Source organism: Danio rerio, chromosome 4, assembly GCF_052040795.2.
Source record: "Danio rerio strain M-AB ecotype USA chromosome 4, GRCz13ab, whole genome shotgun sequence".
NCBI classification, from domain to species: domain Eukaryota; kingdom Metazoa; phylum Chordata; class Actinopteri; order Cypriniformes; family Danionidae; genus Danio; species Danio rerio.
Genome location: NC_141024.2, coordinates 24,090,180 through 24,113,420, shown reverse-complemented (window position 1 = coordinate 24,113,420; position 23,241 = coordinate 24,090,180). Strand labels below are relative to the sequence as shown.

Genomic DNA, 23,241 nt, shown 5'->3' with positions numbered 1-23,241 from the left:
CCTTTTCGCAGCACCATACAACAGAATTTCGCAAGCTCAAATTCTATTGTGACTGCAGCTTCAGTCCTCAATCATCACCTAGTTTATACTTTCATTGTCTCATTAACCTGAGTAGTAATAACTTAATTTAGTTATTGTTATTAATTAATGAACCAAATGTAATTTATTAAATTACTCAGATGATTTTGATCTGTAGTGGCTGTTTACCTCGCTTATTGGTTAAATCCCCCCTGGTTTGAGCACACATAGCAGTGTTAAGTAACTGAATATTGAGTGTGTGTGTGTGTGTGTGTGTGTGTGTGTGTGTGTGTGTGTGTGTGTGTGTACGTCATTTATACCACCGATTTATTCCTATTCAAATTTAAAACATCAAATAAAGAGAAAAACCCACGAGTCAGAGAGTAACAGAGTGTGAAGATGGTCAGCTGTTGAGTAAAAGGGCAGAACAACAGCAGATGTAATTGGACATCTTGAGAATTTAAAGCACGGCTCATATAAAAAGAGCTTCACACATTACATCCACTGGGATGATGAAAGTAGAGACTTATTTTTCTTCACCCTACTTTTTTTTCTCCAGAGTGTTTCCTTCATACACATCGTTGTATTAAATAACCTATTTTTTTCCATGTCTTTGCATCATGGCAGCCTATCAGACACAGATCAAACAAGAAGTCTGTGTTAACTTTTTTCAGGAATGAAATCTTCATTAAGGGAATTAAACCTACAAAAATTTCGGCATGAATTGTGGAACGATGGAATTATTCATCGCAAGTGCTCATTTTTCATCAGGCAGGCTTTGTCTGCAGTTGTGTTTTTAGAACCATGGATTTTAGAGTCTTTTGTTATGGTGGGATTATTTATGAGTATATTGGAGATGTTCTATGCTTTCCAGGATTGTTCTGGATTCATCTCTTGAATAGTCTGCATTGTATGCTTTTTGATTAAAGCTCATTGAGCCGGATGAAACATAATTTCTTCAGCTCCCTTTCCCTTCAAGTGTTTTTTTTTTTTTCTTTTGTATTTTATAAAAATGGAAGTAAAATAAAACAATCCCCTCATCTCTCATTTCAGAACAGATAATACAGCTCTGTCTGAACTCATGCCGAACCTTATACAGTAAAACACTCTCTCAGGGAGCATGAAATCACGGTATTATTTCAGAAACAGCAATAACGTGAATATTTGATATTTTTAGAGCTGAGGGTGGCCCAGGTCATACTGTTCTCCACATATAAAGTCCTGTTTTATGATCAAGAACAAATTGAAATGGAGCCGCAAAAAAGCCTGGAACTATAATATTGATCAGAGTCAATGTCTACAGGCAGAAAACTGAAATACGTTCAATATTGTTCTGCTATAACATCCCCATTGAATTCACATTTATGCATGTGTACAACAAAGTAAGAGTAGTAGGCATGCACACGCACACAGTTACAGTTACTTGCAATACTGTAGCAGTTCTATTTAAATTAATTCAGAGAAACACAGTAATAGAGTAATATATATTACTCCACAATCCAAAGACATGCGGTATCGGTGAATTGGGTAAACAAAATTGGCCGTAGTGTATGAGTGCATGTGAATTTAAGAGTGTATGGATGTTTCCCAGTACTGGATTTCGGCTGGAAGGGCATCCGACGCGTAAAACATATGCTGGAATAGTTAATGATTCATTCTGCTGTGGTGACCCGTGATAACTAAGGGACTAAGCTGAAAAAAATTAATGAATGCATATATAATTTAGATATTTTGCATATTAACAAAACTTTTCAACTTTAAAAAAGAAGATTCGACAAATGAACATGCTTTTAAACAATAGAAATTCAATTTATGCCAATATGACATGTAAAAATATGGTGTTATTCCTTTTAAACATATATATTTATTTATGATACATTCATTCATTCATTTTCTTGTTGGCTTAGTCCCTTTATTAATTCGGGGTCACCACAGCGGAATGAACCGCCAACTTGTCCAGCAAGTTTTTACGTTTACATTTTACATTTCTATTGAGATTTATTGCATATTGATTTTTAATATTTAGTTAACTAATTACTTTACTGGTTATGATATGAAGTTTATGAAGTTACTTTTTAGATGAAGCAATTAAAAACGTAATTTAATGTAATGATGTAATTAGTAATTATTTACTATTTTGAGGTCACTTTAGTCACTTATCACATATTGTACACATTTGATCAGCATATAATGCAGTGTGTGTTAGCTTTGAATTTCATATGTGTTTATAATGGTTTAATAGAATATATTTTTTACCGATTTTTATATGTTATAAATAATTCAGACTCAAAACAACCTTTAGCATTTCATATTGTCAGAGTGTTTTTAATTTAAAAAAAAAATAATTATTTAACGGAGGCTGGTTTACCCGTTTGTGCTGCATGTTTAATTAAGATGACATTTTCTAATCAAACCACTTCACAGTTTAAGTCTCATGACCATCATTTTCATGTAGAGTTAAATAACACATTGCTAATTGTTTTCAAGTTAAGCTGAGCTCAGAGTGCACCAGTGGGAGGAGCTTATTCTCAGCTGACATACCAATTGACAGTTTTATTTTAAAAATGCATTGGATTAGTCCACGTCCAGCACTTATTCTGTCATGTATTAAAAGGTCTGTCTGTGCGCTAATAACTTGAGCTGCTGGTAAAGTGCCGGCGCCTGATAAATCACATTTGTATCTCCACTCTTTTTTCTTTCTCTGACTGCCTGCAGAGAATTGATTAGTGGACGGCAGGCGCAGTTTGCTATTGTTTAGGTTTGTCCCGTGGGCTCTTTGGGTCACAGGATCACCTTTCACTATCATTTACTGTAGCTCTGAATTGTTAGTAGATTTGCCCCCAGCCAGTGATGGAGTTTTTATGTCACAGCCATTCAATCACTGTAAATTTCTCATCTCATTTCAGCCTCTCAGAATTAAATGATGCTGCCACAGTCCTTCATATGCAGTTATTCAGCCAATAACACAAGCCCATTAGAGGCCAATACAACTGATGTTGAGCTTTCTTATTTTCCCACAGATTGAAGAGGGGACTTTCTGACCTTTGGTTATGAATATATTGAGAATGTGAGAGGCGTCAGCTCTTATATGTTGCTTTTAAAACAGTTAGATGTTAAATATGAGTTATGAAATATGAGGATAAATGGCTGTCAGTGGAATAGAGTCTTGTGTAAATGACTCACGTCTGTTGGCTGCTGTTTTATTCTCTGCTTGTTTATAAAATACAGCGTCTGAAAACACATGAAATCTGGGATTTCACACCCGCACTCTGAATACAGACTAATAAATGAATTTTGTCAGTCAAAACAGAGGATTTCAATTTCTTTTATGGTAATTTGCAGCAGCTTGCAGTTCTAGTTCATCTATTGCAGGTTTAGTGAGATTTAAACATGAAGAGGATAAACAATCGCATTTGTTTTATTACTGCAAGCAGAAAGTGTGATGATGTCTCTGTTACAAAACCTAGTGAGCTGCATATATAAACAGCTGCTTTCTATGGAAGCATTACCATTGAGTTTCAAATTTAGCTAATAAGAGCCAGGGTTTTTTCTGTATAGAGAATTATGGGTTGGTCACCTTTATCTTTTTTTTTTTCCACCTCAACATTGTGACATAAATCAGGCAGGGAGTCAGGGCTACCAACAGACCACAAGTAATGCACAAGCACTGGTCATTTATCACAATTAATGTTAGCATTTTTAATCGAGATCAGTTTTAACTTTAGATTACACAAATAATGCTAAATTTTTCAAACATTTCACCTATAGCACCTGTGACTCAAAATAAAGATTATGCTATTTGCTATAGTAGTTACTTCCAATGGAGTTTGATGCTAGCATGTTGATTAGCTGAGCAACAAGGCCAAAAATGCTTAAATATGTGAAATACATTTGTTTCACAAAATTAGGCTGTAGATGCAAAAAATTGTGGGAAGTGCTATATTTATTTCAAGTTATTATATTGAAACATGTTTCCTAGAAATGAAAATCTTTTGTTTAAAGAAACAGTATGTCACGCTAAAAGCAGTGCTTAATTTGAGCCGGATCCTGCCGGATCCTGTTCCACAAAATGTCAGATATTTGTGTTTTGCATTCCAGTATTTATTTTAATGGATCCGGTATTAACTTGTGTGTGGTCACTACCTATGTATGTGTGTCAGAGTGAGAGAGAGAAAGAGAGAATGTAAATGAGTGCAAGCGAAAGTTGAGTGGATTGTCGGTAGGTGCGCACACACACACATTACGGTAGTTAAATGCCCAAGTTAAAGCAGTCAAGTTCAACAACAATATTTTCAGCCAATCGGCTGTCTTATGATCACAATCACTCTCATTGGTTGGTGATTATTGTTTTGCATGCAGTGAGCAGCAAAATAAAGAATGGCATAGTGGCAAACCTATTTGAAACTTGTAGTTTCGAATTGGCAAAGAGGCCGTCACGCATATTTTCATTTAAATCTGATAATGAGGCTGATTAAAAGACTGATTAAAAAAACTGCGCAAATGGATCAGGATAGCGGGAGACAGAAGCAAAGCGATCTTAAGTCAGCCAGAAAACATGACAGAAAAGGTAACCGTGGGCTCTTCTTGAACATTAGACGGAGTGAGTCATTTCTTTATTTTTCTTTTCACTTAGTAGTGAAGTGCACGTAATAGTAAAGTGGACTGAATAGTGATTGTTCATATGATTTATGTTTGTAGCTACATGTTTTTATTATTCATGAATGACCTATAAAGTTATATGGCACAAAAAAAGACCATTTAGAAATGTGATGCTCTTTTTTTGCGCTATCACAAATTAATGGCGTCATGTTCCGGGAAAACTGAAATTGTTTGGTGGACGTCAGTCACGGTAACTTTTATTTCCTGGTTTTGTAAAGTGAATTATTCATTTACAAATTAAGCACTGGCTAAAAGTAAACAAAAACAAAGAAGAATCCAGACACAAGTGTATTTATTACAACCAAAGGTCATAGATCAAAAGGTGTGTAAACAAACCAAAAAAAAGATATCAAACAACCCAAAAACAGCAGAACAGCTCAGGATTATCCAGCGAAATGCCAACAAGAGTCCTGACAAGACACAGAGACACCTTGAACAAACAATATTGAACTGAAAACAAAGCAAAGAAATGCCGCTCAGATATAGGCGTGGAAATAAATCACACCTGAAGCGGCTGATTAGAACACCTGATCGGCGTTAAGCAATGAAAACACGTGACCACAACACAGACACGCAACAAACAAACGTGGAGTAAAGCAAAACAAAACATGACAACAACACAATCACAGAAAGAGCGCACATACCCACAATCATGACACAATATGTATGATTATTTTCTTTAAAATATCCAAAAACCACTAGAACTGTGTTATATATTTTGCTGACTTGTGTATTTACATCAATTCAAATGGTTTGTAGAAGGCTAAAATCCATGATATTACCATGATAAGATTTAAATATTTTACCTCATCCATGAACAACAACTCACATGATTCCACACTCAGTCACAACGTCATCAAACTATGCCTTTGTTTGTTGCGAATACGGGCCCTCTAGTGGCAAAAATTATTTATTGTGACTTTAAACAATGAATAATCTGTTTTTTTTTAACAGATTTTAATTTCTTTAACATGATGGATCCACATTTGAATGAGTAACTGATTCAGTGGTGTCAAATCTAAGTGCACAGAATTTCAATGAATAAATAAATACATACTTTTTAAAAGCGTTTTAAAGTGTGTTTGAGTGTTAAATTTTAACCTTTTAATTATTCAAACTGTATAAGGTAGTTTTTATTGATGGATTGAAACAAATCATTTAAAAGTTGCATCCAAATATTTAAGTAATGCTTGCGTCTACAACATACACTATATGCAATATTGTATACCTGCAAAATAACTTTTAATTTAAAGAATATTTTTTGTAAGGTATTTTGTTCGGGGAGTCTTGCTTGTACTTGTGAATGATGCAGGTTTGAACATTTGACCTTGTACTCAAGACGTCTTTCTTGTGGTTTTCTTTTTATAAATATTATTTCAGAAAGCAGTGAGTCACAAACAGTGAGTAGACAGACCTTGTTTAAACCTTCTCATTAAATGTCAATGAAGGACATTTGCACTCAGTTATTCAGGGCTTTTCTATAAGTGAAGACTGACAGTTTGGTTGAAGGCTTCATGTCAGTTTTATCTCCAGAGATTCTCGTCTGCTTCGGAGAGATTCATGTCTTAAGGTTGTTTTAATGATGGTTTTGAAGGTTTTCTCCTGCCTCATATGTCCGGTGTTAGATGCAATATAAAGTAGAGGAATAGACTGAACTCTTGCAGTGGAATTGTTAATGAAGCAGAAGAACTGTAGAATCCATCTTTTCAGCTTTCGTCTCTCTGACGTTCTTGAAGTAACTGAGCAATATTCTCCCATTTTAGTTTTTATTGACTAGTATTTTTATTTTAATTAGTAAAATAAAAACATAATTATCCCTAATTTTCCCCCAAATACAACATCATACATGCCACATGTGTATTATTGTTGCACATTTTGTGTTAAATACAGTTCCATCAGCCTTTAATATATTTATAAGAAACAGAAAAAAAGCACAAATGCCAACACTTCTCCATTTGTTAATTATGCAGTTCTTTACTGTACACACATCTACTTTAAGAGTCTGTGATATACACACTCTGCAAGTCAGTGGGGATAAAATACCTGGCTCAAAGGAAAAGTCTCTGCAAATATCACACCATTTTAAACTAGATAAGTGCCTTGAGAAAAGATTTTAGAGAGTATTTTTGGGTTTTACAAAAACATCTGATAAGATTCTATGAATCATTTCCCCAAAATAGAATAAAATATGTGTAATGCATACATTCACAGTCACATCTGAATGTATGGTGCAGTAGAAAGGTGTCAAACATAAAGATGTGAGCAGTAAAAATGATATATTCTGAAGTTTCTTCCAAACTTTAAAGAGATCATTTACACAAAGATGAAGATTCATAGTGTATACTTGTTTGGGTTTCCAGCCATCCATCATTTTGTTTATTAGTCAAAGTCCTGTTCAGACTGCACAACTTTTACTGTCAGATTATGCTATTTTTTCTAGATAAAATAATTATGTGTCATTGTTGGTACCAAATATGCAAGACTACACGTTCCTTCACAATCAGTTATCGCTTGACATTGACACTACAATGCAAATTCTGTCATCATGAAGAAAGATAAATAACAAATGTCTCTGTAATTGTCTTAAGTGCTTCCCTGCAGACAGCAGTTTCCCCAATATAAGTTGTTTGTCATTTTTTACTGAATGACAACAGTAGGTACACAGTGTGCCAGCAAGAATTAATTTTTGGTAAACAAGCAATGGCTGTAAATAAAGCAGTAGACAGCTGATTACATTCAAAGATTCATTCAAAAATGACCTGCAAGATGTAAACAATAACAATTTCCTGTTTTATATTTTTAATTGCCATACCGTTCAAGAATCCGAAAAGGTCCACATATTGATAAAAAATCCTATGGCAGGTGTGTAAAGTTATCATTGAAGTGCCCCTTGTTACAGTTATGAAATTGTTTGACAACAGGCAGGACATTTTTATGGGCCAATGACATCACCACATTGAAATGGTATATATTCGGTCATGGTACAGGCCCGTAGTGAGCCTGATTATTATTATTTTTTCTTTCAAAAAGTGGACCTCTTGCAGTTATTCACCCATTTTAGTGACATTTTAAGGACTTTTTTTTTCTATTGCTGAATTAGCTTATCAGATGATTATCATAACCACACTTTTTGATATACCAAAAATATTTCCAAAAATTATTTTAAAAAGGTAAACAAATACTTATTTTTAAAATACATATTTATAACATCATATATCACTAGAAAAAAAATAGGAATCTGTTAACGTTTTAAATTTAAAATTGTAGTTTATTGTCATTTATTAGGCAAATAACAAACTGGCCAGCACATTCAACTTTCCTCAGTCAGAATTTAACTTTAATTATGAAAAAATAATTAAAACATAATAATAGTAGTAGTAATTATAATAACAATAATAATAATGATGATGATGATGATGATGATGATAATAATAATAATAATAATAATGTAGAGCTTCACAATTATTCTAGCCTCTCTAGTAAAAACTTACATTTGAAAATTCATGGATATCAACAGTAGCCAAAAAATTATTCAAATCAATTTTAATATGGTCCGCTTTTGGTCTGGCTTCGGTCAGGAGCAAAACAGCAGTGTCTGTTCGTTTAGCCTGGCCTCACGGAAATCTTGAACATCTCTTAACTAGCAAGCAACTATTAAATTAAACAATAGTCAGTAATGTGTAATGATTTTTTAATGATTAGTTATCAATAAATGGTAAAAAGGGGGAAATTGTGGAGGAAAAATTAATCTTAATTTTTACTAAACAATGATTTCTTGAAAACTTTTATTTCCTACTAGAAACATTATATACTAAGAAACATATGCCTTCCTAAAGATTATACAAAAACAAATATTAGCAGGAACATTCAGAAAGTGGGTATTTGCTTTAAAAAACAATCAATAAATAAATCTAATGCTCTAAAGATAACTGAGTGTCATCTGTGACGAAGTGGGCCTTTAAGCAGTGCAAAGAAGATAAAACCTGGTTTCTGACTAGCCTGTGGGTCACACTCTGCAGCAATCGGTGTTGCTGTATGACTGTCGGACCTGGTCTTTGCAAGGAATAAAATCTTTTTGGAAGTAAACCTTTTAAGACTTTGTCTCTTGATCAGTAAGAGTCTCTTTATTTGAAATTACCATGACATGCTTTACACCATTGTATTGCTCATTTTTTGTTTTAAGCATAAGGTCCAAGATTTAGAATGAAAGTTACCTGTAAAATGCTTTCTCTGTTTAAAAACCATGCAGACTTCTCTTATGTCAGATTGTAAAATTAAAATAAGTGTTTACATTGGCCAAAACTGATTAGCTGAAGTCACACCAAAGTGACAGCCAACAGAGAATTCCAGTTGGTCTTAAAGCCTTTTTAATGGGTTATTTTTACTATTTATGATGGCATAGCAGTCATAATAGGACAAATAAGCTCATGTATGAGGCAAATTCTGGACCTTTGTTAGTGAGGGGTGGGTCTTCTGAACAGCTTCCAGCTGGCTACAGGCCTGTGGTAGTCTCATAGTGACATCATATCAGCGAACTTTTGCCATAATTCCACAAAGTTTTCCTCCATTTCATGGAAGCAGTCCTCTCTCTTTCATTTTGCCATAGTAAAAGCAGTGTACAGAATCAGAAGAGGGCACAAAAAGTGACTAAACCTTTATGAAGCCACTGGAAGGTTCCTCTGAGAGAAAGACAGCAGCCCAGAGTCAGAAATAAACGTCCCATCAGTAGCTTTAAAGAGCCTTTGAGCTTCTGTAATCATGTCATGTTCAGATGAAAGAGGTTCGACTCCTACAGAGGTTTTCAGATGCAGCATTCAGTAGCACATCTGCTTGATGGCACCCGAGTCTCTGGAAAACATCCAGGCCATTCAGAAGTGCATATTTTCCAGTCAATAGCTCTGTTTTGCGCACTGTCATCCGCACACAATGCCAGGGGTCATTTGGATACTCTCTACCTTCCAGATGGAGAGTTTCATAATCAAATCCTTATTTTTTCTCTGTCCTGTTTATTTTACGGTGTCCTTGGCGAAGTGCCCAGGTATGAATGCTGTGAAACTGAAAAATGTGCTTTAATTGTGCGAGCGTAGGTAATTGATTGTTTAGGCTACTATTAGTCAGAGTTCAAAAGCTCTGAATGTTCTGTAAAGCTGTTTGTGAATAACTTTTCTGTTGAACCCGAGAGCAGTGGGTTATTAGAAGTGCTCACTTGTATTTACTTCTGAAAGGAAAAGTTATTTTTCTGCTGTATTGGACTTTTCTAATATAAATGTGTTTGGCAGTGGATGTAATATGCTTTTCCGAGGTATTGGATGAATTGAAGAGTGTATATTTTCCTGATGAAGAAAGTTTGGTTTTCAGCTCACCCATAAACACTTTTCTTTGTAGAAAACAACAGAAGTTTGTCGTAATTCTTTGCCGGTGAGCATGAAATCGATCTTTGTAATGGTCGCTCTGTTTCTGTGTGGATGATTGATTGTTCATTTCTCCTTTTCTAGTGGTTCGGGGATCTGGTCACACCGGTTTGGTGGGAGGACGTTTGGCTGAAAGAGGGATTCGCTCATTACTTTGAGTACATTGGGACTGATTTCCTCTTTCCAAAGTGGAACATGGTGAGTTGGTTCTCAGAAGTCTGAAACTCTTTTGATTAGATGTAATAGATCAGTCATAACTTTGATTGGAAAAAAGACGTTATGTGTAACACAATTGATTTGTGTCATAATATACATTCATCAAAGTCCTACAGCGTAAAAAAGTGATTTGTTTCTTAAAATGAATTAAACTCGTAGTCTTAAAAAGTCAAGTTGACTTTACTTAAGAAAGTGAGTTGGAACTGTTACAGTAAGTTAACTTAAATTAATTTTATGATTATGGACAGTTTATTTGCTTACTAATTTTAAGGCAATTGGTTTACTCGCCTTTTTAAAGTCAACTGATCACTTTAAAAGCACCAGATTTATATGATTTAAGTAAACTAATTGGTTTAAAAGCAACAGGTTTACTAATTTTTTTTAAAGTAAAGTCAACATTTTTTAAAGCAACTTTTTTTATGCACTTTTTAAAAATAAATTCAACAAATCAATTTAAAAGCAATAGGCTTCCAATTGTTTTTAAGTCAACTAGTTGCTTTAAAACCAATGGGTTTACTCATTTAAAAAAAGTAAATTAAACTAATCCATTTAAAAGCAATGCGCCTACTAATATTTTAGGTCAACTATTCACTTTAAAAGCAACACGTTTAGTCACATTTTTAACCAAAGCCAACTAATCACTTTTAAAGCAACAGGCTTACTCACTTTTTAATATAAAATATAAAATTGTATGAAGTATATGGTCTTGCTATACATAAGTGCACACTTTATATTGTACACTACCCGACAAAAGTTGTCACCTTTCCAAGTTTTAAGACCAGCAAATAATATCTTGACTTTTATTAGATCATTTGGTATCAGAAGTGGCTTATTTGAAAGGCAAAGGCTACTAGATTATGCTTCTTTACCAAAATAAAATATGATCATGCCTTGATTTTTAAATATTTATTTAGGACAGTAAGTTCTGACTTTGTTTAGGCAAAAAGTTTTGACATTTAACAAAAGAAATGTACAGTATAGAATATAAAATCGTGGTGCATTGGAAAAAAAATATATTGTGTATAAGATTCTTTAGATTCGTCTTCAATGCCTCCTCCTTTATCTTACCCTAGACATGCTCAATAATGTTTATTGTCTGGCGACTGAGCTGGCCAATCCTGGAGCACCTTGACCTTCTTTGCTTTCAGGAACTTTGATGTGGAGGCATATAAGAAGTAGTGCTATCCTGCTGTATAATTTTTTGTGGTTTGTAATGTAATGGGCAGCACAAATGTCTTGAAACCTCAGGCTGTTGCTGTTGCCATTCACTCTGCAGATCTCTTGCATGCCCCCATACTTAATGTAACCTCAAATCATAATTTTTCTTATACCAAACTTGACTGATTTCTGTGAGAATCTTGGCTCCATGCGGGTTTCAATAAGTCTTCTGTAGTTATTGTGATGATTGGGATGCAGTTCAACAGATGATTCATCTGAAAAATTTACCTTCTGTCACTTTTCCAAATGATCAACCAGAAGTCAAGTTATTATTTTTTGCTCTTACAACTGGGATCGATGACAAGACTTTTGTCAGGTATTGTAGAGACCATATATTTACTTTTCTTTTTAAGTAAATTCAACTAATCACTTTAAAAGCAACTTATATACTAACTTTTAAAGCAAAGTCATTCAATCTTTTTTAATAGTGTATTGTGTACATGGTCTTGCTATATAAGTGCATACTTTATGCTGTAGAGTAGTGGTTCTTGAACTTTTTTCACCAAGTACCACCTCAGAAAAGAATCGTCTCTCTAAGTACCACCAAAATGAGCAGTATTGAATACAGTAGTAGGCCCAGTAAAGTAGCTACAACTCTGCACAGTTAAAAAAGTGGCAGATTACCTCAGAAATATAGGCTATATGTCATATATGGCATATTATACACACTATTTTTGATACATTTTGAAATGTGTGTAGCAAGTACATGACATATTTCATTCCTCCACGTACCACTAGAAGGAAGCCTGCATACCACTAGTGGTACACGTACTACAGTTTGAGAAACACTGCTGTAGAAACAGTTCTGGTGGCTATTCAAACAGTTCAGATGTCTGAATTCCTCAAATTCAGAGTAATTCTTCTATGCTGTTTCTACAGACGCAATCTTGAGCTTTTATTCTTGTGCCAAGATTCAATTGAGCATGAAACAACAGTCTTATCACGGTGTATTTGATGGCCTTAGATACTTTGATTGCTAAAGTCTCCCTGTTAAATGTAGATAACAATCTCACAAAACCAATTGATTTCATTTTATCCTTTTAAACAAAAGAACAGAATGCGATATCATTTGTTCAGCTTTTGCTAATCAAGCACAGATTGGCTTTATTGCTTCTATCTGTGTGTTGAGCTCACCGTCCAGTGATTTCTCAGTGTTGGGTCAGTCAACTGTCACAATATAACTGCATCTCAGTGTGCCAGGCGCTGCTGGCTGGTCAGTGGCACTCAGCATGACTCGTATTTTCCTTCCTTTTGAAATCATCCAAGAAAGATGTCACAGCGTATAGTCACTCTTCTCAACAGGACAATGCTTTAGTAGTTGAACCTGTATTCATATACTTCAGCACACTGAAGCATGGTCGTCAAATGGAGAACTAGAGCGCGGTCTTATTTCTACCTGTCATTTCTTGCAGGATCTTTGACATTTTGTGAATGCCAAAAGCAGTAAATAAAGGGAAAACTGAATTAAATCTTTTAACAAAAACAAGAAGAATGCATACAAGAAGAAATAATGTTAATCAAATATATCATGTATATTTGTAGTCTATTTGCAATGTTTTAATCATTCTCTCTGGGCAGTGTGAATATAATTATGTTAATGACAAGTGTGCGTTTGATCTCTCTTGATCTTAATGAATAAGTGTGCTAAATGGAGACATGCATGGACTGGTTCATTATGAGCTTGTAAAGAACAAATTGTTCCAACTGTTTTAATGGTTATTATGAGCGCAGTTGGAGTTTGACTTCATGTTCATATCTAATGGTGTTGAACTCTGTTATCAACACGCTTCTGTTTCATTCCCCCTTCATTGCCACAGCAACCAGTGCTTATATAATGTTTTATTGTCTTGTAATGACATTCTAGTCTATATGGTGTCGACTCTGAACGTTGAATTAATTATGACAAATGAGCTTTGAAATATTACGTTAGATTGCAGTCACCAACACGTTCAAATACTCCTACCTGCTCTTGTCTAAAAATTAGCAAGAAATATATATTCAACTACATTAAAAGTGTTAGAACTCTGTGACAGTCTGATTCATTCAGAGCTGCAATCTCTGCTAAAGCTGAAATTGAAAAAGGCTAGAATTCAAGGATAACACACTGAGACAAAGTAGAGCCCAAAATCACCCACATCAATGAGTTCCATCACGTTTCCAGAAGGACAAAGCAAAGCTTCATTTTGAAATGCTCAGCCGTCTCACTGGAGTCAAACAGGTTCAGTGATGCTCTGAACGCTTGTAAACCGGCCAAGAGTTATGAGCCTGTTTTGGCAGACCAGGTGCAAACACCATCATCTCACAATATTTCTGGGTTAAAGGGAATGCATTTTTTTATGTGCAGGGGACAAAAAGCCATTTGATTGTGCTAAACGAGAAATAAGTTATCATCTAATTTGTAATATTTTGGAATGATGTTTAATAACGTATTCTTTACATTGTTTTATTCTACAGTAATATTATGAACTCATCGTCTGACTGGAGTCAAACAGGTTCAGTGATGCTTGTAAACTTGCTAAGAATTTTGAGAGTATTTTAGAGAAAAGGTGCATGTGTCCAAAAACCATCATCTCACAATATGAAGAAGGTCCTTGTTGCAGACCTGCTGCATGTGCAACCTCAGACACTGTTAGCTTTTAACATCTACACCCATCCCACCCCCATCTCTCACAGTGATGTCACTTGCTCTATTGAGTGCGTGAGCCTGAGAGTACATGCCTGAGACTTCATGTGTAAGTCTGCAGCTACAGTAGACTCTATTGCAAAATTTCTGTGCTATATTTCTGGCTATATCTGAAATCCCCCCTACACTTTACATTATTACAGTGCTGTGCAGTGACCTTTTGAGGGGCATGTGCACAAAGTGATGGTGGACGATCACAAACTTCAGGGGGGGGGGCGCGGTTTGAGGTGGATGGGGATGATAGCAAAATGTAGTGGCAGGTGGGTGATAAAGAGAAAGGGGGGGACACTTTTATTCATTTTTGTGTGCAAGGATGCCTTTTTTTTCCAGACAAATAAATCCCTTAGGCAGATTGGATTTTCAACTTCTCGGTCAGATCCTGTGACAGTAATTTAACACTTGTAATGAAATGTAACACTTGTAATGAAATGCTGTAATGAAAACAAAGTAATGAAACAAAGTAATTTCACGTATACAAATGTTAATTCAATAATTTAAGAACAATTTATTTGCAAACTTTCAGCTATCATCATCATCATCATCATTCTTAGCGCGACAATCCATTCCATTCCATTCCATCCAATCCATTACTGAATCCTGGCTGCCTCAAGTAATTTCCACCAATGTTCTCTGTCCCTGGCAACTGCCCACCAATTCCTTATTCCTAAAACATTGGCGTCACTGCTAATGCAGTCTCGCCATCTTGGTTTAGGCCTTCCTACTTTTTTTTTGCCTACCGGGTCAGTGCTGAAGATTTTTTTCTTTCAGCTATACACAAATAAATACAAAAGTCACATTTTAAAGTCTCTTAAATATTTTCAAGATATCCTAAATGAACTAAAAGAGCCATTTTAAGCATATTACGAGTTACATTTACAGTTGATTGAGACTGTTCTCAGAACTATTTTTAGGACAGTTAAAACTCAGTGAGCAAAGCAATAAACTGCATTTTTGCTAATTAAGCTGCCAACACCCACAGCATGGATGCTTCTGCAAGGTGGAACTCTCAAAACTCAAAGCCTTACATGAAAATCTTCTAAATCTTCAAAATGAAGCAAAAATTAAACTAACAAGTCTTTCTATTACCTGTAAACACCTAAGATTACTTTTATTGTCAACATTTCTTTCTCTAAATTCAATCCTACGCGAAGCATGCTGAAAACTACAAATTTTATAACCAGGTAGTTGGACCAACACAACTCCTTTGTGTTGTCCTAACACAAAATGCTTAAGTTAAATTAATGGTTAACACATTTAGGTGGACTGAATATGAAACAAATATATTGGTCAAAGAAATTACAAAAAATGTGTTGTTTCAGCTCATTTAAACAGGTAGTTTAAACAAGGAGCAGTAATCAATTTTTTGAGTGTAGGATTTGGACAGAGCATTTTAAGTATTTTCTAACCATTCAGTGTACACCGGGCAACGTGGTGGCGCAGTAGGTAGTGCTGTCGCCTCACAGCAAAAAGGTCACTGGTTCGAGCTTCTGCTGGGTCAGTTGCCATTTCTGTGTGGGGTTTGCATGTTCTCCCCGCATTCGCGTGGGTTTCCTCTGGGTGCTTCGGTTTCCCCCAAAGTCAAAAGACATGCAGCACAGGTGAATTGTGTAAGCTAAATTGTCCCGTAGTGTATGAGTGTGAATGAGTTTGTATGGATGTTTCCCAGAGATGGGTTGCAGCTGGAAGGGCATCAGCTGCATAGAACGTGTGCTACATAAGTTGGCGGCTCATTCTGCTGTGGCGACCCCAGATTAATAAAGGGACTAAGCCGATAAGAAAATGAATGAGTGTACATCGGTTGTACACTCTTAATTGCTGTGCATTGTGGGACTGATTAAGTTCATTAGAACATCCACTATGGTTTCAAACAGCAATACAAATGGCAGCTCTGTAAAATACTGGACTAATTAACGCTCATTTTTATTTTTGATTTTTTTTGCTGCTGGTTTAAACTACTTATTTAAAATGAGCTGAAACAAAAAAAAAAAATTCTCGAGATTTTTTTTGGACAACTTAATTGTTTTATGTTCGCTCCACTTAAATTAGTTAAAATAACTTAACTGAATTGTGTTGGGACATGTGAAACCATGCACTGAAAAAAATGTTGTGTGCAAAATTGTTGCAAACAATTTATTTGTGTTGAATTTAAGCAAACAAATTAAATTTAGTAATGTTTAACTTAATTTGTTTGTCTAAATCCAGCCCAAACAAATTGTTCACAACCACTTAACTTCAAAAATGTAAGTAAATTCAAGGAATCATCTTTGAATAATTTTTCTGAGTGCAATTTTTACAGTGAAGGGGGATTCAGATACAGCCTATATGTGAACATTATTAATATTTTATGAGACTTTCTGGAGTCATTGAGCAAGAAAAGGACTTCAACCTTGTTCTTTAAAACCTCATTTTGAAGGGTGATGCAATAAACATAGCCACCAGCTGTTCCTCTGAAGGCCCTTCTCATAATTAGAATGTGGGTATTATATTTTAAGTGTATTTTGACCATGAGTTTAATTCATGAATAGCTTACTGTATGCAGCATTCGTTTTGATTAGGCACACTCACTGTTTATTAACTGTTCAACATTAAAGAATCAATTACATTTCATAATTAAAATCCACATTTAGGTTTGCTATTAAAACGCAACCTGATGAAAATATCTGCTTTTCTTTGAACCTAATGCTAGAAATTAGCATAATTATATTCATGTCCTGATTTAGTGGCCTGCAATTCTGCTATTAAAGCTTCACTCGTTCAATGACAAAAAAGGAATGGAAAATAATGGAGATAGTTTTCCAGTGTTTATGACACTCTCTGCTGTGAATCAGTAGTCATGATGAAATCTGTATTTCCTGCTTATTATGAGTTAGTGTGTTCATTTTATCATGAGCTACAGTAGTGTGAAGATCATCATAAGCCAGACAACTTATACTTAACTTAAGTTAACTTATTGGTCAGATGGTCTTACCAGAGTTTATTGCTCTTGTTATATTTGTCGAGTTAAACAAGCACATAACTGTTTTACTACTGACACATGGATTTCTTAGTATTTCATATTGGTAGGTTTATTATTTCATATTTTTGGCTGTAGTGTTTTGCAGCAATCTCTACCCGTTCTGTGGCACATTATTTAAATAGCAAATGCATTTGTGCCCTGGTCTGAAAATAAGGTGTGTTAAGACGCATTGTTGGCATATAACAATAGTCAGGCGATTAAAATTGGATTGTACTTGTCGTAACCCTTTATAGAACGCTAGAGATCACTTACTTTCACTCGGACTATAATTCTACCCCAAAATGAACTGCAACTCCCTTCAGCCACCACATACACACACCTGTTCCAGTTCCAGTTATACTTGTAACATTATGAACCATTCTTCTAGTCTAGTTTTTCCATGTCTGACCATTGCCTTGTTCTTTCATTTACGTTATCTGCTATATTGACCATTTGCCTGTGTCCTGACTACGCTTCTGGATTTGCCTGAATATACACGTTTACCTGTGCTTGACCACTGCCTGTACGACTACTCTTTAATTAAGCTGCATGTGGATCCTCTACCCCGTTGTCACCATCCTTCCGTAACAGTATACCAATGACCAACTAAAAATTGTGTAAAGTCAGTTATCCATTTTTTTGAGTGTTTTAGTGATATGCGATTATAGGCAGTCCATAACGCATATAACATTGCCTATTACACAAACATGGATGCCCAGCAACACACAAAAATCTTTAAATATAAAAAAAAATAATAATTCAAATGAAAAATATTGATACTGTCTACATAAATATAAAATCCGATACCTCCTCCCCCACCTTTTTCACTTCAGGGGGCTATTTCTGATCTGCTTATGTGCAAAATTAAAGCTGTTTTCTTGCTAGTGAAGCATTCAGTTTTTCTGCGTTATTTTTTCCATATAAGTAGCAAATGCGACATGGCTTGACCAAAACAACTACAAGAAATTATTGGTTTAATGCCCCAACACACCCATAACTCATTAAGCGAATAAGGACTATATTTTTAGACCATGCACCAAGTCGCTTTTCTCATTCTTTAAATAACAAAATTGGATTTGGACATGCCCTTAGTGCATAGGGACTGTACACTTGCATGCACTTCATTAAAGATAATTAAAAATGATTTCCTTACAGAGTATACAAGTTTCAGCAATAAAGCAATCTAAAGCATTTTATTATATTTTTAAATGTAAAAAAATATATATTCTAATAAATATATTGTCTTTATTATGACTAAAATGCCATATGTATATCAATATGGTGTCCTTGTTTAATGCATGAGAGATTTCTGCTCACATAATGACCTTCTATCCGGTCTGCCCCTGTATTTTACAGCTCTCTGCTTTAGAGCACCTTAGTTATGGAGCATCAGCCGGGCAGAAAGACCATTTAGGGGATGTCATTTCAGTGAGCAATTGGGTTTCACGTTCGATAGAGTTTGATGGAAACACTTCATTGCGCTTATAGGATGACTGCAAGCATTTCCCTTCCTAAATATGGCTAATATTGCTCATTTCAGGAGGAAAGAGTCTAAACCAGAAGTGAAAACTCTCAAATGCACTGAGAAATGTTGTGAACGGATTTGACAATAGACTGTAATAGGTCATTAAATCAGCCTCCAGGTCCCTTCACCTGCTCAAAACTGCTGGACTGTTTGTTTTCTGCCTCATTCACATATCTATCATGCTAGAGGTGCTCTCAGAGAGGTTTAGCTTTCCCATCAGACTTTGCTCCCATGCTGCTGACCTTAAAGTGGTCGATCAGTGTGGAAGTTTGAGTGCTTTTACAACAGGTGATGATGTTGAGACGTTAATAAGCAGGATCTAAATGAAGCATCATTGGACGTAAACACCTTGTTGGGAGCACATATGGGCCAGATGGAAGCTCTTCTCATTGCACACGTTTTAAAAGTGCACATTACGTGACTTGCATAAAATCAGCTCTAAACCACCAGCTGTTTTCTTTCCGTCCGTCTGTCTGTCTGTCTATCTGTGTTTATAGTCACTATACTGCTTGTTTTAAATTAACATGAATGCTTTTCTTTGTTTATATGTACAGTATACATGCACATTCTGACTGTCTGTCAGAAAACATTAAAGAGACAGATGTCACATACTGTTCTCTTCTACAAGATCACTTAAAGTAAGTAATGATATAAATAGTCTCAGAAATCAGGACACTGGTGGTTTCAAAAAGCACTACTTTTTTAAGATCTTCCCTCTGAAGTTGAAAATGAGGGATAAATTATTGCAGCAGTCCATTAGTCGCAGCATATTTCAGTTTTTTTAAATATTTTAGACATATCTTAAGATAATTATACCTCAGGTTTGATTCTACTGAATAAAATGTTGCCTTTATAACCTCAAAAAGAAGTAGCTCATGTCTGTCACCAACAGACACTTTTATCTACACTTTCATCTGTTGATGAGGTAAAAACTCACGCAACATTTTCAGCTCAATATTCCCTGTATTGATTTGTATTCTCACTTTCATGTGAGTCTATTTTATGTCTCATGTCAATTCATTAATTTGCTTTGAGCAGAATCTCTCACACACGTGAACAGGATTTACTGGGTTAATAAAAGACGCTGCATTATACTGACATAAAGCCATGAGCGCTTTTGATGAACATTTGTTTCTTGATTCATTTCCGTACGTTGTTTGTTTGAGCTCAAATCCCTTGATTAAAATATCCTGCTCTCTTGGATTAATGTCTTCAGTGGGATTTTTAATCAAGCTGCCAAAAGCTTTAATGGCCAAGAATTATTCATAATGATGGAGGAATAAAGGTGTAATAAAACATTTGGAGCATCAAACTGAGACATGTTTATAACAGCTGAGAATCTGGCTGGCTTTCTCTTGGTCAAACAATACATACGTAGATGTGAAAATACTAATAACATAAAGAGTCGTTCTGAATCTGATCAGTCAGCAGAGATTTTGCCAGAGGCTCCATTATGAAGATGTGCAGAAGATGAACCTGCAGTGTAATGCTTTCATATATAATTCATGTTATTCATATTTAATCTGTTTTCATATACGGCAACTGGCAAAAAGCCACCTTTAAATGACTAACTGGAAGACAGTGTCACGTTTTACTGAAATACTTGAGATTGTGGTGTTACATTGATGGTGTTTTTGATTTTAAATGCAGAACAAAACTAAGGTTAAAAATTATCAGCATATTAAGCATTTAATATTAACAGTGACTTTCAGTTATTATTATTTTATAATCTTCTGTGTTTGTTATTTGTGCAGATAATTCAAAGAAAAAAAACGGTAGTACCGTGGTATTTTGTTTATTTAAATAGCCTCAATGTGGTGAAGTTTCACATTATAATATAATTTTATCAGTTCTAATCTATTCAGACTTTATTTAAACGGGAAATAACCGGGTACAGTCAGTATTTCCTCATGTGACTGTATTAGATATGGAGAATCTTTGATCCACAGACACAGTTAATGATGAAGGTCTTTTTCTTTGACCCAAAACTACCTGTCTTCATAGCCAATCCTACAGGGAGAGATTTGATGCAGCAGCAGAGTTTCTCTCAGGGGTGAATCCAGTTGATTCTCAACAGCAGTCAATGTTACTTCATATCAATGGATAACAAAAGCTTCACTAGTGAGAAATATGAGCTGGATTTCCAAGAAACACTTTCTAATTTCATTTATAAAGCCGATCAAAGTTTTGTTCACTTTTGAAAGTAAAACAGAAGCTTGTGTGAGAACGTTTTATGCATTTGATGCTGTAAAATAACCCAATAAGATGTCTCTCTGTCTCTAATCCACAGGAGAAGCAGAGGTTTCTGACTGATGTCCTTCATGAGGTGATGTTGCTGGACGGTTTGGCCAGTTCTCACCCAATCTCTCAGCAAGTGTTTGAAGCCACAGACATTGACAGAGTCTTTGACTGGATCGCCTATAAGAAGGCAAGAGAATCTCTCATAGGCTCCTACAGGCTTTATCTGCATGATGGAAATGACTGTAAACCAGGGGTATCCAAACTACGGCCCGCGGGCCGTCTGCGGCCCGCAATCAGTTTTGTGGCGGCCCGCGAGGCTTTTTAGAAATATCAATAGAATCTTGCCCACTATACAAAAAAATAACGTAATTCAATAAATAACCACCGGGTTTCGCTATTACATGCATTCAATTAAGCAAGATCGATCGATCGATCGATCGATCGATCGATCGATCTATCTATCTATCTATCTATCTATCTATCTATCTATCTATCTATCTATCTATCTATCTATCTATCTATCTATCTATCTATCTATCTATCTATCTATCTATCTATCTATCTATCTATCTATCTATCTATCTATCTATCTATCTATCTATCTATCTATCTATAAATATATATATGATTTATTTCTTCTTTTTTAAATATTTCCCAAATGATGTTTAACAGAGCAAGGACATTTTCACAATATGTCTGATAATACTTTTTCTTCTGGAGAAAGACTTATTTGTTTTATTTCGGCTAGAATAAAAGCAGTTTTGAATTTTTTATGAACCATTTTAAGGTCAAAATTATTAGCCCCTTAAGTCTTCAGAACAAACCATTGTTATAAAATAACTTGCCTAAGTACCTTAACTTGACTAGTTAACCTAATTAACCCAGTTAAGCCTTTAAATGTCACTTTAAGCTGTATAGAAGTGTCTTGAAAAATATCTAGTCAAATATTATTTACTGTCATCATGGCAAAGATAAAATAAATCAGTTATTAGAAATGAGGTACTAAAACTATTATGTTTAGAAATGTGTGGAAAAAAAAATCTTCCCTCCGTTAAACAGAAATTGGGGAAAAAATAAACAGTGGGGCTAATAATTTAGGGGGGCTAATTCTGACTTCAATTTTATATATATATATATATATATATATATATATATATATATATATATGCGTGTCTGTGTGATGTATGTAAAATTTGGCCCGGGACAATGTTTTTTTTTTGCATCTGGCCCTCGGTCCAATAAGTTTGGACACCCCTGCTGTAAACCTTTAATATTTATCTGAACAAGTTTATGCTAAAAACTGTAGTAAAAGTAAAGTGAAATTCCATGTTTTACTTTCCTTTTTATGAGTTGAAGAGGTTGAAGAGAAACAATGACTTTGCAAAACAGTAGTATCGCTGGTCTAAATCAGCCTTTTATTAAGTGTGAGGCCTTTACCACACTGATAAAACTTGATCTTTTATTAAGTCCAGTAAACACCTCAGTTTGCTTGTTATTTTCTCCTGCTAAAATGTTCCCAGTTTATCTTTGTGAATAGTAAATGGAGTGGCGCTGTTATAAGCCTCTTCACATAGGCATGAAAAGCAGTTTAATTAAAAGCTTGTTTTTAAGTAAGTCGAAGACAGAAGCCGTTACATTGTAAGAGATAGTGAGGTTTCGTTACTCTGGGGACTTTAGTGGCACAAAAAAAAACAGACGACATCTATTTAATTACCTCTTTCTCACTGGAACACTTTTTACTGTTAATAACTCCAGCACCCAAATAAATCCTCTCATCTCCGACATCTAAAGGCCATTAAAGGCACAGGAAGCACTTAAGAGAAAATCTGGTCCTCTGTCAGAGATCAGACGCAGAAAAAAGCCACTCAGAAATCAACTCTCCTTCCAGCTGTCAATCAACTCAAGGCGAGTTTGTGATTGGCTGTTGCTCTTCTTCAAGCCCCTCCCCGTTTCCCCTCAGGTCCTGAGGCATTATGAACTCTGTCAGTCAAACTACAGTGATCGTGACATTGAGCCTCATCGCTTCCTCCCACAAAACATCCCATGAGCCCTTGAGCTAACAGGAAGTGACACGCATCACACAGACGGATGGGAATAAGATTCTGTCAAATAAGCATGTCAAAGTCACCCAGAGTAAAAAGAAAAATACAGATTTATAAGATAGCAGAAAGCAGCAGGACAAGTGTCATAAAGTCCTATCTTAAATGAACCATAGCTAACACAAATTATTTTTAAATTATTTTTTAAAAATGTTATGTTGTTGTGATGCACAATA

General features: G+C 35.2%; 2 protein-coding genes and 1 long non-coding RNA gene across 11 annotated transcripts in view; 2 read left to right on the top strand and 1 right to left on the bottom strand.

Annotated features, from left to right (window-relative positions):
* The window catches only part of LOC147844726 (uncharacterized), a 200,097-nt gene that overhangs the window by 83,839 nt on the left and 93,017 nt on the right, over positions 1-23,241 (bottom strand). The window lies entirely within an intron of this gene.
* Positions 1-23,241, top strand: part of trhde.2 (thyrotropin releasing hormone degrading enzyme, tandem duplicate 2) — a 210,967-nt gene that overhangs the window by 101,074 nt on the left and 86,652 nt on the right. The window contains exons 5-6 of the mRNA XM_087248249.1: positions 10,173-10,286; positions 21,016-21,153. Coding sequence (XP_087104375.1) covers positions 10,173-10,286; positions 21,016-21,153 — 252 coding nt within the window. The remainder of the gene's footprint in view (positions 1-10,172; positions 10,287-21,015; positions 21,154-23,241) is intronic.
* On the top strand, positions 12,879-17,937 carry LOC147844727 (uncharacterized). The gene is made up of 3 exons (XR_015483209.1): positions 12,879-15,071; positions 15,203-15,512; positions 15,646-17,937. It is a non-coding gene; the product is annotated as an uncharacterized LOC147844727 (long non-coding RNA).